The sequence below is a fragment of the Equus asinus genome, chromosome 16 (genome assembly GCF_041296235.1).
Source record: "Equus asinus isolate D_3611 breed Donkey chromosome 16, EquAss-T2T_v2, whole genome shotgun sequence".
Lineage (NCBI taxonomy): Eukaryota > Metazoa > Chordata > Mammalia > Perissodactyla > Equidae > Equus > Equus asinus.
The window spans coordinates 32,008,374-32,027,689 of NC_091805.1; the positions used below are offsets into that span (position 1 = coordinate 32,008,374).

A 19,316-nucleotide genomic window follows, 5' to 3' on the forward strand; every position below is an offset into this window, starting at 1 on the left:
AGGGGAGGCTGGCCAGCTGGAGATTCAGGAAAGAGTTACAGTTTGAGTCCAAATACTGTCTTTTGTAGAACCAGGAAAAGTCAATGTTGCAGAGGAAGTCCAAAGGCCCTCTGCTGGAGAATTCCCTCTTGCTCCGGGAGGTCAGCTGTTTGCTCTATTCAGGCCTTCAGCTGATTGGACGAGGCCCATCCACAGTATGGACAGTAATCGGCTTTACTCAGAGTCTGTTGACATAAACGTAAATCTCATCCAAAAACACCCTCACAGAAATTTCCAGAATAATACTTGATCAAGATCTGGGTACTGTGGCCCAGCCAAAGTGACACATAAAATTAACCATTACGTACGCAGAACATTTAGTACAGCTTCTCAGACGTAGGAAACACTCACTAACCAGACTCCTTGGTCTGGTCGTATGTCTTCACTCACATCTGAAAGTCAGGAGCCATGAGAATGTGTGTGTTAGGGCCAATGGCTTGTGTTGTCTCACTGGATGGAATAATGTGATTTTCATTCTCCCTCCATTCTGAGTCTTTCTGCAAGCTATACATGTAAAATTGAATTATGATTCCTTAAACAGCATGGATAGGAAATGCTTCTTAGTGTAAAGCAGAAAGTGGACAAAACAAAAAGAAACATATGTGAGGAACAAATCAATGGAACATCATGGATTGCCAGGGCTACCTCAAAGCCTTGGTCTTTTGCAGTTCTCCAAAGCAGTTCAAGAGAAGAGCCAAAGCACTGTGTCCACTCTTTCTCAGAGGAGGATGCAAACATCATAAACAACTTTTGTCTTTAATCTCTAGTAAGGGAATTTCTGCCTGGCAGCTAGATCTTGAAGAAAACTCAAGCATATATGCATGGGTGTCTTTTTCATAAAATTCCCAGAGTGAAAAACTCTTATTACATGGAGGTAGGGAGTAATATGTTATGATGGCATCTATATGGTCCTGGCAAATTTCTTTTCAGGACAATGTGAACTCTTTGCTAAGCTATGACCAAGTCCAAAAGGGTAAAATGGCCCCACCGTGACAAGAGCAAAAAAGAAATCAGTTTATATAAGTCCTTAATATCTCACAACTCTCTAAGGAGTAATATGAAGTGACATGGATGTTTCCTATAGTGAGGATGGCACCCTCAATGGTAGGTTGCCATTTCTCATTTATCTCTGTGCACGGGCTGTTGCAAGAAACCTGGCCTGTGCCCAGGGAAAGATGTATTTTGGCAGAATAGAATAGAATTCAGAAGGGAAACCTGGGTAAGAGGAGCAGGACGTGAAACGTCTAAGTCACTACATTGTCATTACTATGAACCAGCATTATATATACATTTGGATGGAATTCACTGTAGAATTAACCAAAAATTGCTCTACTTCAAAATATAAATAGTTAACTTGAGAGCGTACTTGCAAAAGAGGCAGCAAAAGACCATGTTGCTCAAAATGCTTTACGAAATTTTATTTGATATTATTCAATAATACAGATTTTTTGGTAAGTGCACATTTCTAAAAGTACATAACCAAACATTTTATTTTTCTAGATCTTGCATTTGTCATAGAAATATGCTACAGATTGTTACTTAAAGATTTACTACTTATGGATTCATATTAAAATATGCCACAAAAAAGAGATAAATGAATTTATATGATGTATTTGCTGATTATGAAAATAGAGACATACAAAAATATTGTTTGGCAGTAATAGAAAATATATATTTCTTCTTTATCCCATTACTTTTTTTTTTGGTGAGGAAGATTGGCCCTGAGCTAACATCTGTTGCCAATATTCCTCTTTTTCCTTGAGGAAGATTGTTGCTGAGCTAACATCTGTGCCAATCTTCCTCCATTTTATGTGGGACACTGCCACAATGTGGCCTGATGAGCAGTGCTAGGTCTGTGCCCAGGATCCGAACCTGCGAACCCCGGGCCACCGAAGCAGAGCACGCAAACTTAACCACTACGCCACTGGACTGGCCCCATTATTCCATTACTTTTGAAATTAAAACATAAACACTAAAAGAAAGAATAGTCAAACTGGTGTTGCATATTTAATATAGATTACCAATACTATATTTTTTCATTCCTGAATAATGAAGCACATGACCCACTACTGTATAATTTGGGTTTTGTTCAAACTATTAATTGCTATAATCACGAAGGTTACCATTAAAAGCAGATAGAACGGCTCTGCGCACAGCAAGAGAGTGGCTTTAACCAGACCTCCATCCTACCATCTTCTTTGGTTAGGAACATAGTTTAAATATTTAAAGAAGAATGTCATGTTGGTTCATTGGTGGAGTTTGGAGACCCATCTCAGCAGGAGTGGTGAATAGCACGGAGGATAAGAACGGTTCCTAAATTCTCTCACTTTCAGTGTCTAGCACCGAAAAGAAGCTATTCATCAAAAGGGCCTTAAAAAAGTTTTGCAAACCCTCAAAACTTTGGCTTTTTCTTCCCTCCCATAGTAAATAATTATTTGACTTTCTTCATTTGTGCTTTATGGAGCTAATTACATTTGCTCAGAAACAGTGTTAAAATTAAATGTAATTTTTAATTATAAAATGTTTCCTTGGAAACATTTTCTTGCCTGTTAAATTGTACTTTGTCCTAAAATACTTAATTTCACTTACAATTAGAAATCAAAGACAGAGCACGGCATAGGGCAATTTGGAAATTGTCGCATTAATTGCCACAGAAAAAGTTAATATTTCTCACAATGGATAACTGACAGTGAACATCCAATTATCTGCTACACGGTTATTTAACAACTAGCCTCAGAAAAGAATTATTCTGTTTTATGACCATTAATTGAATGGTCGCTGGTGGTGGATTTTTTTTTAAGTTTAGAAATTTATTTAGAAATTATATATTTGTTTTAATTTAGAAAGAGCTGAACATAATGATCACAATTAAAAAGATCAGCATTATGAAGGTGACCTCAAAGTTCACAGCAACTGTTTCACAAATCACCTCAACACACTGGATTCACAGCTAAGGGCAAGCCTCTCTTTGGTTCATAAGGTGTTGTCCTGGAAACCATTTTGATGCAGTCGATAATAGGGCAGACGCTGAGACACAGGGTACAGCCTGTACAGGAGTCAGTCACGGTGGGCAGGTGGGTTTCGGGATCAAACTCTATAGCCTGCAAACAGAAATAAAGAGGACGGCTGTCACTGCTCCCAAAGGTCAAGAACGCCCCCATTTTAGCATCAACGCTTTTCTCCACTGCGATCGGACGGCAGTTGGAGACAACTCGCGCAGCACTGTGGTGCAGCTATAGCAACAGTTGAGCTGCCAGAGAGGAGCAAAAAAACGACAGAAAAGAAATCCTTTTAAATTAGAAACACAATGTTTAAAATTCCTTAGAGGTATTTTTCTTCCACTGTGTGGGGAAAATATTTCATAACACAGTAGCTCTCTCATTTCCTTTGTTCTGAGCAGAGCTCAGGTCCCTCCAGTCCCACCAGGATGTGGTGTCTGCTACCCGAGGAGGGCAGGGTGCTCTCTCACTTCCCCTCCTCACCCTCCTGGTTCTCGACAGTGGAAAAGTGTCACCGTCAGATGGGGCAATGAATGCACTTGTTTGGATTTCAAAAGATGTGTATAGTTTTTAGAAGAAAGCAGTGGAAAAAAATTAGCTTCAGGGCCGGCTGTGAGGTTTGAGGATTTTCAAGCCGATTCTAGGCATTGTCCTACCACGAAGGGGAGAAAGCACTGAAAGAGGACAGCTTCCAGTTCCAGGCGGACATGGCTCGGCTGTGGGAACCACGGCAAGGCCTTCAGCTCACAAACTGCTCAGGATTTTGAGAAATTCAATAATTTATTCCTCCCTCCCTCCCCCGTTCCTTTCTTGTTTTTTTTTTTTAACATGAAGCAATCTATAATAAGCAATAAAAATACCTAGTGTGAAATTTACAATTGAGATTTTTATTTAAAGTCATGATGAGTATTTGCCTGTTAAAGAGAAACATTTCAACTGTGGAAACAAAAGGCAAAATTTCTTTCCACAGGGGCTTCAGGGCAGCCATATTGGGGCAGAGGACACTTAGGGGGCTTGTCTGGCACTCTCACTTGCACAACAAATACAATATATATTTTTTCCTCTTTTTTTTTTGAGGAGGATTAGCTCTGAGTTAACATCTGCTGCCAATCTTCCTCTTTTTGGGCTGAGGAAGACTGGCCCTGAGCTAACATCTGTGCCCATCTTTCTCTACTTTATATGTGGGACGCCTACCACAGCATAGCTTGCCAAGCAGTGCCATGTCCACCCTCGGGATCGGAACCAGCGAACCCCAGGCCGCTGAAGTGGAACATGGGAACTTAACTGCTGTGCCACCAGGCCGGCCCCAACATTTTTACTCAGACTGTGTACTACTTTGGAGCAACAACGTAGGGGCTGAGGAAAATTATGAGGGACATTAAGGTCCCCTCCCCTCAAACTCCTTGAGGTCCAGTCTGCAAATCTTACATTTTCAAATAATTACTTGATTCTGATCTTTTTCCTGTGTCATATACAATGTGTTATAAACCAATTCAAAATAAATTGTTTTTCGTTAAAAGTTTTCCTCTCCCCAGTGAAGCTACTTGTAAGTATAATTCTTTCCTCTTTTACGCACATGAAAATATTAGAGTAAATCATGTCAGAGTGTTTACTATAAAAAAAAAAGTCTGATCTTTAAGGAAACAATCATATTATCTGTGAACAAAACTGCAGCTGTGACAAACCATAAGAAAATTTGTCCACACAAATTGTTGCCATGTTTTGTAAAACAGCATCTTGGATGTCTGTTCGAATGAGTAGAAACTCTTTCTTTTCCTTATGTACCTTTTATAAATAGAAACCCAAGAAGCAACTGATGAAAATAAAATAATACTTATGTCTTAGAAATCTGATACTTTGAAAATTTGCAAACATATAAAACTTTACATTCAGCTGAAGATTTTGATTTTCTATTTTTTATCTTTTTGTGATAGGAGTCAAAGGAGGACTTTAAAAATCTTTTAAAATGTTTAATTGTGATTTTTTTCCTCATTAATAAAATTATTTTTAATGGAGTTGTACCAAGGCTAGAATTCCAAGGCGGGAGACATAACTTCCAAGATTTAAGATATTAGAACCCCGATGCCATGATTTTAGTGACAGGACGTTTTGACATCTCTCTGATTGGTCAATTAGAGGGAAGATGTAATGAAAGTCGATGTGATGTGATTCCCATTTTCAAAATAACTGTTAGAGACACCTTTCAGCTAGAAAAAAAAGTCATACTTTGGGAAAAAATTGGTATAGAACTAATGTCAAATTAAGGAGAAAGAGATTTTTAAAAAATTAAAATATGTCTGTCATATCTCTATTAGGTGGTCAGAGAAAATGCAAAATTCTACCATGAGCAACATAGAACCTTGCTCCAGGCTGAATAAGGTAAATGAACTGCAATTTTTTAAAATGGGCCATTTTATCTATCTTGAAAGTTCCATTAATCATCTTAAAGGGATCTTATTTTACTTTATTATACTTCTTTATAGATTGAAAAGTTTAAGAAAATAATATTATTCCGGAGTTTTTAGCCTGAAGACCGTTGAATCTCCACTTTTTCTTTATTGTCCCATGGCAGACTCTCAGCTGTAGAGTGAGAAACTGAGAAGAACCTATGACTCACTTCTTGGGGTAGGAATATAACTTGTTGGCTTTTCCAGCTACAAAGGGTTTCCTGGTCCCAACCTGCACAACTAGTTGATGGGAAAGTGCTTTTTCTTTCTGTCGTAAAAGCCCAATCAATATTGAATGGAAGAGAATTCCCTTTTGTAGAAGGAATCAAGTCCTTTCAGGGTAATGGCAGTAAATGGTAGTTCTCTCCCTTCCTTCTGTATTAAAGCATAATGCTTCCTAATGTGCATACATGTGTGAATTTCTCTTTTTGGTTGGATTTTTTTCCTCCACTTTTATGGGTGATGAAATAACATTAAAATAATACTGTGCATTGAATAGTGGCATTGTTAATATAAGTTATGGCTTCCCTTTAAAAAAATTACTATGCTAAGAAGGTGAGAAGACAGAGAGATATGCCACTGCTGAGGAACAATATTTGGTATGTCTGCTCTGAATCGCATACTTAGCAATAGAAGATTCTTTTTCCTACAAAAGTCAGAAGAAACATGCCTCACAGCATCCTAATTATAGCAGAATTCTTACCTGGTAGCCAGAGTCATTACAGGTCATGTAGCATTTACCACAGTTGATACACATTTCTTCATCGATCACAGCCACAACGTGCTCTGTGTTGCTCAGTTCACCGTATGCTCCAAGGTACCGCAATGCTTTTCCAATTACATCCTGCAAGATAGGCACTGAATGACATACAGTGTTCCCTTTAAAACATCACCATGCAATAATTAACGCCAGTCCAAACCTCCGTTTTTATATAATGCTGCATTATGTAACTTAGGAGCTTTGGATATTGCTGTTCTGATAGATACACTTTTCATAATTGGAGCTTAAATATTTCTGTCTTCTGAAAGACGGCCAATCTATCTATAATCTATCTATCTATCTTAGAAACGCAAGACCTAATTAACTGCATTCAATAGGTTTTCTACTAGATAATCTGAAACAGTATTTCTCTGGACAGAAGAAATGACACCCTTTTCAGCGGTTGTGGCTTACTTTTTCTCAAATTTGGACTTTGAAGTATCCAAAAGTAATGAAAAGTCACAAAGTGGTAATGCACTGATACTAGAAAATTTTAGATTGCTAGCGATGAGGGGAATAAAAATGTGAATGATATGCATTTATATCCCTGCATTTGGATTCTAGATTTTCATTTAGAAAGGTGCTTTGATAACATAACCCACCTGTCATATCTTGAAGAGTATATTTTATTATTTAAAAATTCTAATTTATGTTAATTAATTAGGTTCATCTAATAGCTAAATAAGATGCTCTTTTACTTTTAAAGAGCTAAGATTTTCTTCATTCATCACTGAAGATTTTTCATGCAGTTACATATTGCTTTGTTCTTCATATGAATTGGAAGTGTGCTTAATATGTGAAGCACAGAGGATGTTTCATCAACAATAAGAAACACTTTGTTTCATAAAACAAAACAGAGGCGTGTAACAATGTTTGTCAAATTAGTATGCTGTCAAGATTTTCTGCTTTTGTTTTCAACTTTTAACAAGAGAATCTTTTGCTTCAATTCAAGGTCCATGTTCAAGGAGATCTGACTCTTACTAAAAGCCATCTTCCTATATTCTCTTTGGTATTTTATTTTCTGCTCTTCTTTTTATGACCTTGGTTACTCTTTTTTGCTTTTATTTCCCCCTATTTCAGCTCAAAGTGACAATATGCTCATGAGCTTTCAAAGTGAAACAAAGTTTACATGCTTACATACAGTTCATTTGAGCAACTTTCAAGAAGGAAGATGACAGAAAACGTACAATACTGTCTTCACTATTTTCTTTTCAGTGTGCTGAAGTTATAATTTCAACTTTACAGCAGTCTGTTTGTAGGTGGGCACTTGATGTCCAAATCAACAGTTCCATTCTGAATTGCTCTCACAAACTCAAGATCTACATTTATCAGCTGCATGACGAGCACTGTCACTAGAAATTGGCCCCTCAAATTCACCACTCACTAAACTAATCATCAACACCACGAAACTGGATCTTTCTTCTGATTTCCTTAGTTTTGTGAAGTGTTAGGATTTTTCCAATCACTGAAGCTTGAAATTTCAGTTATATTTCACTCCCACTTCTCCCTATTCCAATATGTCATCTGTTGCCAAGTCTTCTGAGTTCTGGATCTGCAATATCTTTTGAATCCCCTTTCCATGTTTATCACCGTCTTTAATGACTACTAATTAATTTCCCATTACTTCTAAGGCAGTTGCAAGAGCTTCCTTGCTAAGTCTCATCCTCGTGTTCCTCTTTCTCCCTCTAACCTGTGCAATGTTGTCATCTTAATCTAGGCTGTACAGCACAGACTAAATTTCTCACTATTTTACTCAAAAGTCTGTTGAATTAAATACAGCCTCAATTTAAGTCTAGCATTTAAGGCTTTCTACCAACATGTCTTTTTTGGTCTTATTTCTCACTTCCAAACACCATGTGCTTCAGCTACACTGGACACATGCTCCACACTTAACACACTTGTCAATCAGCTCCTCTGGCACCTAGTTTTATGTTGAGTCCTTTGTCCAGAATACCCTTCCTTCCCATTTATGCTTTGAAAAATCCTATCCATCCTTCAAAGACATCTCATATGCCACAACCTCATGAAGATTTCCTCAATCCTTCCTTCTTCTTTCCTAACCATGTTGAAGATGTGATCTCTCTTTCTCTTCTTTCTTCATCTCTTCCCTCTTCTCCTCCTCTGCTTCTCCCCTCCCCATCCTCCCTCTCTCTTTTTTTTTCCCTCCTAATGGCCTGTAGTCTTTTATCTGTTATGTGGAACTAATGATAACAGTAACTTTTGAGTTCTTACAATGTATCAGGCCAGTGCCAAAATTTTTAAGCATTTTCTCATGTAAACCTCACACATTTTATAGATGATGAAGTAACTGAGATTTAAGGCATAAAATTAAGTAACTAGTGAAGCAGAGAGATTCAGACCAGTGCTGCCTGACTTCATAAGCACTCTGCTATGCTGACTCATCTGCTATTCTTCTGTATAGCAAATGCAACTTCATGTTATGGATATTTTCTATATTTAGCTTCCTATCTGCAGTCTCTTAGAAGACTTTATTCGTCTTTGTGTCTCAAGTGGCATATCTTGCTCCTGCAGATCACTGAAACATAATGGGTACTCAAATATTTGTTAAAATAAATATTTTTTTGTTTATGCACTAAATATACAGCATAATATTAGGCACATAGTTGTATGGGTGAATAGCTACTTCTTGATTACTGAACATTTTTATTAATATGAGACTCACGAAAAGGTTTGAGTACTTCTTTAAATACAGAATAATCATAGTCAAAGTATCTGGCTATGTTTACTATTTTCTAATAATATTTTAAGACAGTAAATGCCTGAGGTCACTCTCTGGCTACAAAAGGCTACTTATATGTGACAGAAAATAAGTTTTTCAATCTAGTAAATAAATCAGTCAAAACAGCTGTTTCATTGAACTAGATCATAGGTTGACTGAAATCACCAGTAAATAGTCAAAAGATGATTAAAGAGGAAACTCCCTAGCCAGTCATCAAGTTTATAAGGCTCATACAAAGAAACAATATATTTTTCTGAGAAATTTTATTGTGAAAAGCAAGTTCACATTCTGTATACATTAAGTATGTCTTTTGCTCTGTATTGGAGATTTGCTGTTGTTATTTATTAAAACATCATTGTTTAATGTTAAACTAAATAAAACAAGGTCCTTGGAGCCTCTAAAAGTTACTAGCACATGGTATTGAAAGGTTACCCCTCATTCATTATAGTTCTTAAGAAAATTGTAATAAAAAATATAAGAAATATGTAAGAAAATACTATAATATATAAAATTACATATATATTTAATTTGGAAGAGGATAAAAGAATGACAATTATTTTGAATTATTTTGGGAAAAAGTATCAAGGAAAATGAATTATCATCCTACGTGGCTGCAAATGTAGACCTTTGTTTAAAACTCAAAGCTTCCAGGTAGTACCGCCAGCTTATGAATACCCTTGAGTGCACGCCCTGGAATTTGGAGTTTGCTGAAAGACACACATAATCAGTAAAGCACATCTGGCTAGTCTAGTCCCTCTTGGACACACATCTGTGGAGATTAGGGAACCAAAATTCATTATTCCAAGCGGAGTGTGGATATACAAAGGTGGAGCGATCTGCTATAGCTATCCACGATTAGTGGAAATATTTATGTGTGAATGTGTGTGTGGAGAAAGTGATGTTAAATTCTTTAAAGTGTAGACGATACATTTGATTTAAATATAAGTGTTCCCAAGATGAATGTTGTGAAGGACCACATAATTCCAGAATTACATCTTTGTCAATTAATTATCTGTTCGAGATAATCAAAAGTGTTTTTAAAAGCGAGGTCAGTCAATAGTTCTGTTTGGTATAAGGTTTAGGACCAAAGAGGGAGGAACTAGAGAGCTCCAGTCCCACCCCTGCTGTAGCATACTTAGTTTATTATGCTTAGTAAGATTTTATTAGTTTTGGCTTATTTTTTATAGTTGATTGAAGTATTTTCACGTTGTGATTGTTATCCGGCACGCTAACTGTTCTTCTAAGCCTTAAGTCTTTTACACATCTGATCAGCATCCTTCCTACAATATCTATAAATTTATAAGTGCCATTCAAAGGCCAGGATCAAGGACAGTATGCTGTGGGGAATCGTCATAATTCCTATCTGAAAGGGATCCAATATTTAAATTATTTGGGTGTTGCTGTTTAATCACTTAACCATTTTCTTATCTGTACCACTACCAATGTCACATGTTCTTATCTTTTACATCAAGTTCACTACTTGCTTAATAAACCTATCAGAATAGGAAATGAGATAATTTGGTTTGTTCTCCCTGAATTTATGCTGACTGTTAATAGTATCTTCCTTTGCTAAAGCTCTCAAGTCAAAAGTTTAATGATCTCTGTAAAATTTCACTGAGGTTAAGATCTCAAGCTTTCTGGCCTACTTCTGTCTTTTTCTCTCTCCTCCTACCACATTTACCTTTTCCTTTTCTAAAGTACCTGGGACAACATTTATTTTTCAGCAGTGTGATACAGCAATATCATATGAAAGTACTTTAAAAAATATAGCACGAAATTTATTTTTGATATCCTGTATAAGGCCCTCTGAACTAGGAGGCAGGGAGGGGGCTGTACAGTTAGAAAAAGGAAGTCTTAAGTCTAAATTCAGTAGAACTCTGATAACTGAGGACTCGGCAGGAAGATACCGAGTTGGGAGGGCAGAGACAAAGCATTGAGCCAGGAAATAAAGCAGTAGATTGGTGAAGAGGGTGAGAGAAGCAAGGAAACCAAGAGATAAGATAGAAGCAAGTGAGAATCTGAGAACTGACATGGGTGAGAGAGGATGGGGTGGGAAGGAGCTTATTAGCGAGACAGATGGGTGAGGTTGGGTGTGACCAAGGTTGGTTCAGTACAGATCTGTGGCCCTGAGTACCGCAGTCTCTGGATGTGGGATGGACTCAGGCTTTAAAGCAGCAATTCTTGGCAGACGCTTTGGATTTAAATTCATTTAATGCAGAGAAATGCGTTTTTACTATATCCTTACCCATCTTAGGCTTCAACTCTGAAATATGTTTTCCTTATCCTTTTCAGTTCTAAGAACAGTCTCTATGGGGGTGCTAGAAAGATAACAGGGGTCCAACAGTTCTTTTTTCTAGTTACAAGCATACTATCTGCTCTAAGTAGAGGGGGGTATTTTCTTTCTTTCTTTTTTTACTTTTAATAGACAAAGAATATTTCCATATTTTCTAATATTTGTTCCAAGTTCAGAAAATTTGAGGCTTTGCCACTTTTGACCCGTCCTTCAATCTGGATGCCACTCTTTTATGATCATCATTGGTCATGTGATCTGTGTTTTCTCATATGGCCATTGAATACTGCGTTATCTAAAAACTTAACCCTTTTCATTAGGAAACTTAGTGATTATGTCATCAAATTTCTGTTTGACAGCTTCTCATTCTTCTTGATCCCTCTTCAAGTTAGAGTGGCTGACTACAGGATTGTTCTCTATTGTTTTCTCCGAACTTCCTAAACTTAGATTTATTGAAGGTGGGATACTCGAATATCTAAGCTCAGACTTCCTCTCCACGGCCAAATGAACTCTAAGATGATGTGGGATGGTTACTTTGCTTCGAGATTCCTTTAGCTGCCATTTTCCCCAAACAGAATTTTATAAGGAGCCAGAAATAAGCCAAGGCAGCAAGTCCCCTCCTTGCGTCTCTCTCTTTCGTGAGATTAAATTTCCAACAAGGCAATTCAATGATTTCTCAGATGTTTTGCCTTTAGTGGAGTGGGATTTTCATCTGACGTCTGTAAAGGCTTCCCTCCCCCCTCGATCTTGCCTGTCCATGTTAGCCATCTGGTTATGAGGTCTCTGATGTAGTCCCAGGATCACACTCCCGCTTTTCTTTCATTTCACTCTCCTGCAGCTGCTTCCTCCACGCTTCACCTTCAGCTTTGTGGATTTCCAAGCATGTGTCTGTCCTTTTGACATATACTGCTCCCCCCCAGCCCTTCGTTAGACCTATTTATTCCAAACAACATCTATCCTTCCATTGTCCTAGTCCAGTCAGGAATCACACCTCAAAACATCCCCATAAAATGTAAGACATGATTTTTACCAAATTTGTTCATGTTTTTTAAACTTCAGTTTGATCCTTTTTCATCTGCTATTTGTTGGTATTGAGACAACTGAGAATGTTAATGTTGCCCCTGGCCCATTTCTCTGATATCTTCTGAAAATTGCTGGGAAAGTCCTTCACTATTTTTCTTTCTGTGCCATCATATGCTCCATAGTATCTAATATGGTCTTACAGTTTTATCTGAGTACTTCTCTCCTTCCTCTCACAATTCAATTGAAATAATAAACCACTCGATCAGACTGACTGGTCTCCTGCCAACACTGTCTTGCCAGTCTTATGAGATGCAGTCCATCTCTTACTAGAAGCAGCAGGAAGAAGAGATGAAAACATCACTAGTGCCCCTAAACCATACATTTTCCTCCCCAGAAATTCAAAGACGTTAGAGATACATTCCTGGCTTCATAAAGAGAATGAGAATTCATTCTCATATATATCAACAGAAGTGGGAAGCATTCCGGGGACTTTATAAGTCTTGGCAGACTCTCAAGTCTCTGGTATATGCTGCCTGGGAATAAAGCACGTTTCTCATTTAGCTGGGCCAAATGTGCACACTGTCACTTCGGTTCTCCTCGGTGAGAAGACAAATCAGCCTCCTATTCGGTTTCTTTTCTCTAGCACAGGTGAACCTGTAGAAAGTGTGAAGAGCTTCTTCAGAAGGTCCTACCTGGTTCTTCTTTTATAAGGAGACCTTTACACCTATTGCAGGAAGCCAGCTCTCTTTTTCTTATTTTAGCTCATTCTTCCCCTTCAGCCTTCCGGCACTGCTTTTAATTACCTTCTTCTTCCCCAGAGTCCTTTTCTGTCTATTTCCTCCACATAATCGGCAGCTCCATAATATGGCAATATATGTATGGTAAATGCTGTGTCATTATGAAATGGAAATCAAGATGTGGGGTTGATAAAGAGGAAATCAACTGGATGCCAGGCTGTCCCCAGGGCACCAGACCATTCCCTGGTGTAGGATCGAGAGCCTCTAAGGCCATTTGTTAGTTTCCAAGAAGGCAAGAAGCAGATAACAAGCTGGCCAGCAAAGACTTCTGGTTCTCAAGGACCCCCTAGTCACAGTGTAACACTGGGAATAACCACTCTTGATGCACTGGCTGAAATTCTTAGCAGTTTAATCAGTACATCCTCTTGCCCTTTCATATCATGTCTTACGACTGATCAAGAAAACTGGATTATTTTCCTCATTATTGCCTTTCAGTCCTGTTCTTTCTATGAATTCCGATTGAACAAAAGAATGAGTTTTCCACTTTGACGCTATGACCTGGTTGATCCAGTGGTTGCGTGTTGGATTTAAGGTCCCATGTCATTCCAAGTATGTGTGAACACTATGCTTTGCAAACATACCAATTTGCTTGAAATGCCACCTTCCCTTTTTTTTCTTTTGTGAGAGACAGCAGACAATAGTGCTTAAGGGCCCAAGTTCTAGAGCCAGACTTTGGAATCAAATCTTGACTTTGATACCTTCCAAGCTGTGCGGCCTTGGGCAAGTTATTTAACCTCTCTGTTTGTCATTTACATAATCAGTAAAGTAGTGAAAATACAGGTACCTGATAGGATTATTGTGAGGATTAAATGAGTTAATTCACAAGCATACAGAACTGTGCCTGAAACCTCCTAAGTACTCAATAAATATTAGCTTTTATTATTAATTCTCTGCTTAATTAACACTAATTTATTAAACTCCATGTTAAATATCACCATCTCTGTGAAGCTTTCCACAATTACCCGAGGCAGAACTAATCCCTTTCACTCCTCTGTGTTCCCAGAGTATTTTGTACATATTTGATTGAACTGGAAATAATTTTTAACATGTCTTTCTCCCTTGTTAGCCTATGAGCTCCATAAGGATAGATTTCTTTCTTTTTAAAATTCCTGTTGGATTCCTAGTTTCTAGCACAGTTCCTAGATTGTAGTGAGGACGTAATAAATATATGGAAGTGCTCCACCTCTGCAAGACTGGGAGAATCCCCGAGCCTTGGACCGGGCCTTATATATGTCTTTGGACAAAGACCAATCCTTAGCACACCACTGGTCACATAGCACAAACTCAATAAATACTGTCTGATTGACTGATATTTAAACTGCCTACCTCTGAAGCAACAGACTATTAAATCTTTCTGAAGCACTTGAAAGGAAAAAAAGAACAAAAGATGAGATCTATTGAGCATGGCTTGCTTAGAAATAATATTGTCACACTCATAACCAGGGAAGAGGAGGGCAGATTAGAAACTTGAATGCATCACTGAAAAACTTGCTCAGACAAGAGGGGCTTAGTTAACTTTGTGGGGCACCAGGGCTCTTTCAATAGCAGATGGGGAATAATGTACTGTGCTGGCTGAGAGGATAAACAAAGCAGTGTCATGGAGTTTAAACTATTGAACAGAGGAATCTATAAAGAGGCCAGCAGAGAGGAGGGAAGAAACGAGCTGAAATAAACAGATGGGTGGACAGAGAAAATATTAAGCACGAAAACAGATAACCCAGACCCTCCAGGAGAAAGGGAAAAGGAAAAATGGGATGTCAAGAAGAGAAGAAATACTGTAGGGAAAACACAAAAGTCATGATGAAGCAGCAGAGGGAAGTACATAGCATGCCTGGGTACGTGTGGTAGAATAGAACAATAACAGCACGAGAAGCAGCGTCTGATTCACAAGCAGAGAGAAAACGACTCTTAAAGGGAATGTGGCTGTTAATTTCAATGGGGACTGAACAACCGCACAGTGACATCATCCAGCTGGAGTCTGAAATAATGGGCAAAGGGGCAGGGGACTGAAATGAAAATGACAGTAACCACGGCTCCTTACATTTGAATAGAACTAGGCTGTGTGTAATACTTTCACACACATCATTTCATTTAAAACAATGGAGTTGAGGCCTTCTGCCATTACTAGTATTTCTTCTGCCTTCTGCCCATCTCTCGCCTGGTGTGTATCAACAGCCTTCTAAGTGGTCTCTCTGCCCTGCCCGTGGCCATCTAGGATCTTGTATCAACACTGCAGTCAGAAGCATCCTTTGCAAAATTAAGGCAGATCACGTCATTCTTCCCTTTAAAAACCTCAGTGGTTTCCTGACAAGGACTTTCCTATTTCAGGTCTTCACACTTCTGAAGGGAGGGTTCTCCCCCGCAGATATCTATCCACATGGTTCACTCACTCTTTAAAGTGTTTACTCAAATGCCATTTATTCAGGTAGGCATCGCCTGACCAACCTCTCTAGCAGTTCCTATTCTCCTAATGCTGCTGTATTTTCTCCACACCACTGTGCCCATCTGACTTCCTAAGTATTCACTTGTTTATTTGTTTGTTTGTTTCTCCATACTAAAACGTAGGCGCCATGTGACCTGGGCTTTTATTTTGTTCACTATTGAATTGCTAATGACTTTATCAGTGCTGGAACATGGGAGGGTGTACATTAATAATTGTTGAATGAATGACCAAATGGACATATGCGTGAATACGACAACTGTCACCACTTGTAGGTTGGAATCACAGTGGTTCCATGTGAAAGATAAAATGAAACAATACGAGGTATTGCAGCTAAGATGAGCAGCGTTTTCTGACCTGTGGACCACTTCCTCATTCTTAAGACTTCCTCCCTTTTTGGTTTCCCTCACATTTTTCTCCTATTTCTTGGCTCACTTCTTCTCATTTGCTTCCCTAGAACTTCCTTCTCCCTCTTAGGGTATTAGGTTAAGTAAGAAATAAGAAAATATATGCGAAGTTCCTATCTTGTGCCTGGCACACAGTAGGCAGTCAACATGTCAGTTCTTTTTTTGTGTGTATCTTCCAGCACAGGTCCATATTCACTTAAGTTCATTTATTTCAATATGCTCAAATCTAAATTTTCCATCCCACATCAAAAAAACCTCATCAAACTTAAAAACACTAAAAACAGAATCCTGATTCATTATCTTTTATTTTTCTTTATCTCAATTAGTGGAACTAGCAAAAGTCTAATCTTAGGGTCCTTATTTTCAACTCCTCACTATCCCTTATCTCTCAATATATAGTGAGAATCACTAAGTTTTAGAGGAGAATTGACAAGACTTCATCAATTTCTGCCTGTTTCCACAACCATGACCACTCACCAGATCTAGGACCACATTATGGGGGAACATTCTTTTTTCCCCTTATTCTTCTAATCTCTACCTGGTCTAAAGGACTCTTAAATGTCACTTGCTCAGAGAGGCCTTCCTAGACCCTTCAATCTAAATGAGGTCTTTCTATGAAAGAGACTTCATACATCCTGTATTTTCCCTAGTTTGTATCACAAATATAATTTTATATTATTGTGGGAGTCTTTCTCTAATCTGTATGCTTCATGAGGACAGAGGTTTGTCTGTTTTATTTGTTGTACTATAGATGCCCAATTCCTAGCACATTGCTTATCTCATGGTAGGTATGCAATAAAGATTTCCTGGAAAATATATGGGCTTCTTCAAACCTTCCAACTTAGTTGGCGTCCAGAGCTTTAAGTGTCCTTACTTTCGTTCTTCAGTTCATTTTGTTGGACAGAACAGAAATGGAGAGTCGCCTTAACCTGTCATCTCCTTCAACCTATCCATTCCTAAAAATAATAACTAATAGTACATACCATTATTTAGACATATTTGGTGCAGGCTAAAAGCACTTCACACACTACTTAATTTATAACCCAGTGAGGCAGACACCTTTGTTACCTCCACCACACCGATTAGCTGACTGAGGACAGAAAGAAGGAAAGGTGCAAGGAAAAGAGACTTCTTTGTTCAGTAGTCTCATTTTATAAGTCTCTTATGAGATATTTGCCCCAAATCAAGTGACGAGTAGTACAACTGTGACAAAACCCATGTGTTGTAATTCCCTTAGTAAATGTTTCATTATTCCATGTTGACATCTTCACCTTGCATGAGCTGTTTCTAGGTATATTCCATATATTTTCTAGAATGGATGCAGACCTTTCTAGTCCCTATTATAAGTCTATCTTTTGAAACTTCTGAGCCAGCAATACTCAATTTCACCTCCATCCTCCGCTCTACCACTGTTTACTACATGACTTGATCAAATTATTTAATCTCTCTTTGTTCCTCGATTTTCTCATCTGTAAAATGAACATAAAGATAGTACCTATCCCAGGTATTGTAAAGATTAAATGAGATAAAACACGTATAGCACTTAGAACAGTATAACACATTAGAGCTATTGGTTGCTACATACTTCCAGGAGCACTTCCAGGAGATAAACTTTCTATCCTGCTCTGGAAAGTCACACTGGAATGTGAGTGAAAATGGATTTATTAAAGGACAACTGCTCTAATTAAAAATACAATATCATACACACACACACACACACACACAGAGTTCACTTTCGATAACATCATGTCTCTAGAGATCAAGAGTCATCTGAAGTCAAGATGGACCCATGGATATCTCTGCGGACAGGAACAGATCTCTGTATCTTCCTTCTTCCTCTAAAACATATGCTGTCCCCCACTCTGTAGAAAGCCTTATAGAAAGCAAGATGAAGCGAGCAGTCATCTTTATCACAAATGTAATTCCTCACTTTCCAAAGAGAGAGTTGAACTTATAGTGAAAATGTCCCCCCCCAGAAAGAACACCCCACCCCCACCGTTATCAGCTACCATTATGCTTATAGCGAAAATGTGCCCCCCCCAGAAAGAACACCCCACCCCCACCGTTATCAGCTACCATTATGCTTATAGTGAAAATGTGCCCCCCCCAGAAAGAACACCCCACCCCCACCGTTATCAGCTACCATTATGCTTTCTGACAGGGCACACTATCTTCCTAGAAATGACAATAGGTAGAATGACTATGGACACCTGGGGAGAGGGCCCAGGTAGTGGAAAATCCACTGGACGCTGAGAAAAATCTACCATAGCAGCCCCTTAATATGTTGGCACCGTTATGGTCTTAGGTGCTTGGAAAACGGTATCTACAATGTTTTGAGGCAATGTGACACCAGGGATACTTCAATTTGGATAACTTCTAAAATGAGACAACACAGGAGGGGAATGTAAACCTGTACTATTTTTTTTTTTTTGTGATGAAGATTGGCCCTGAGCTAACATCTGTTGCCAATCTTCCTATTTTTGCTTGAGGAAGATTATTGCTGACCTAACATCTGCGCCAATCTTCCTCTACTTTATGTGGGCTGCTGCCACAGCGTGGCTTGACAAGGGGTGCGAGGTCCACATCCAGGATCTGAACTTGTGACCCCCCGGCCGCCAAAGCGGAGTGCGAGAACTTAACTACTATGCCACTGGGCTGGCCCCGAACCTGTACTATTTTTAATAAGACTCCTCATCTCTCCTCTTCAAAAATGTTTACTTACTTTCCTGACTCCACATTTCTTTGGTTTATTTAATTCTGCTGAGTTTGATATTTTATTTGTATTAGTGATCCATCAGCTTTAATTCAACTACAGTAGGTTTTTCATTTGTTGTTTTTGTTTTGCTTCTAGGTTATCAAAACACTCCCTGAGGGAACAGAAGACTAGAAAAGGTCAAAACGCTTTTATAATCACCTTGCACTTCTTTTATTTCAAGTATAAATATCTTTCTTTTGAAATTTTTATACACAAGGAAAAGAGAGAGATCTTACATTTAATTCAAATTAATTCAGAAGAGAGAGCTGGGACAATTCCTACTTAACCCCAAATCATATAATAATCATAGCCAAACATGGGGGGTGGGGCTTATAAAGACCTGAAGGATCTGGCTTCCTCTTTACCATCAGTGTCCAGTTCATCCTTTTACTAGAACACAAACAATTTAAAGGACATAGCACAAGAGACGATTTGGGGCCATTACGCTGTTAAAAGTCCCAAGTGTTCCCTTTATTTGGAATTATGGCATTGAAGTGCTGGTAGAATTCATGCTCAGGCACTTCTATATTTCCTTTCAGAACTCTGAATCACGTAAATTTTGCAACATCAAGTCTAAACTCCACTGTTTTTAGCATAGGACAGATTTTTTTTCTTTTTG

General features: G+C 38.4%; 1 protein-coding gene across 1 annotated transcript in view; it reads right to left on the bottom strand.

Annotated features, from left to right (window-relative positions):
* Nucleotides 1-1,436: 1,436 nt before the first annotated feature.
* DPYD (dihydropyrimidine dehydrogenase) overlaps nt 1,437-19,316 on the bottom strand; it is a 768,359-nt gene continuing 750,479 nt past the window's right edge. Inside the window, exons 22-23 of the mRNA XM_044748877.2 lie at nt 6,189-6,329; nt 1,437-3,140 (exon numbers count right to left, since the gene is read on the bottom strand). Of these exons, the coding sequence (XP_044604812.2) occupies nt 2,970-3,140; nt 6,189-6,329 (312 nt within the window). The 3' untranslated portion in view covers nt 1,437-2,969. The remainder of the gene's footprint in view (nt 3,141-6,188; nt 6,330-19,316) is intronic.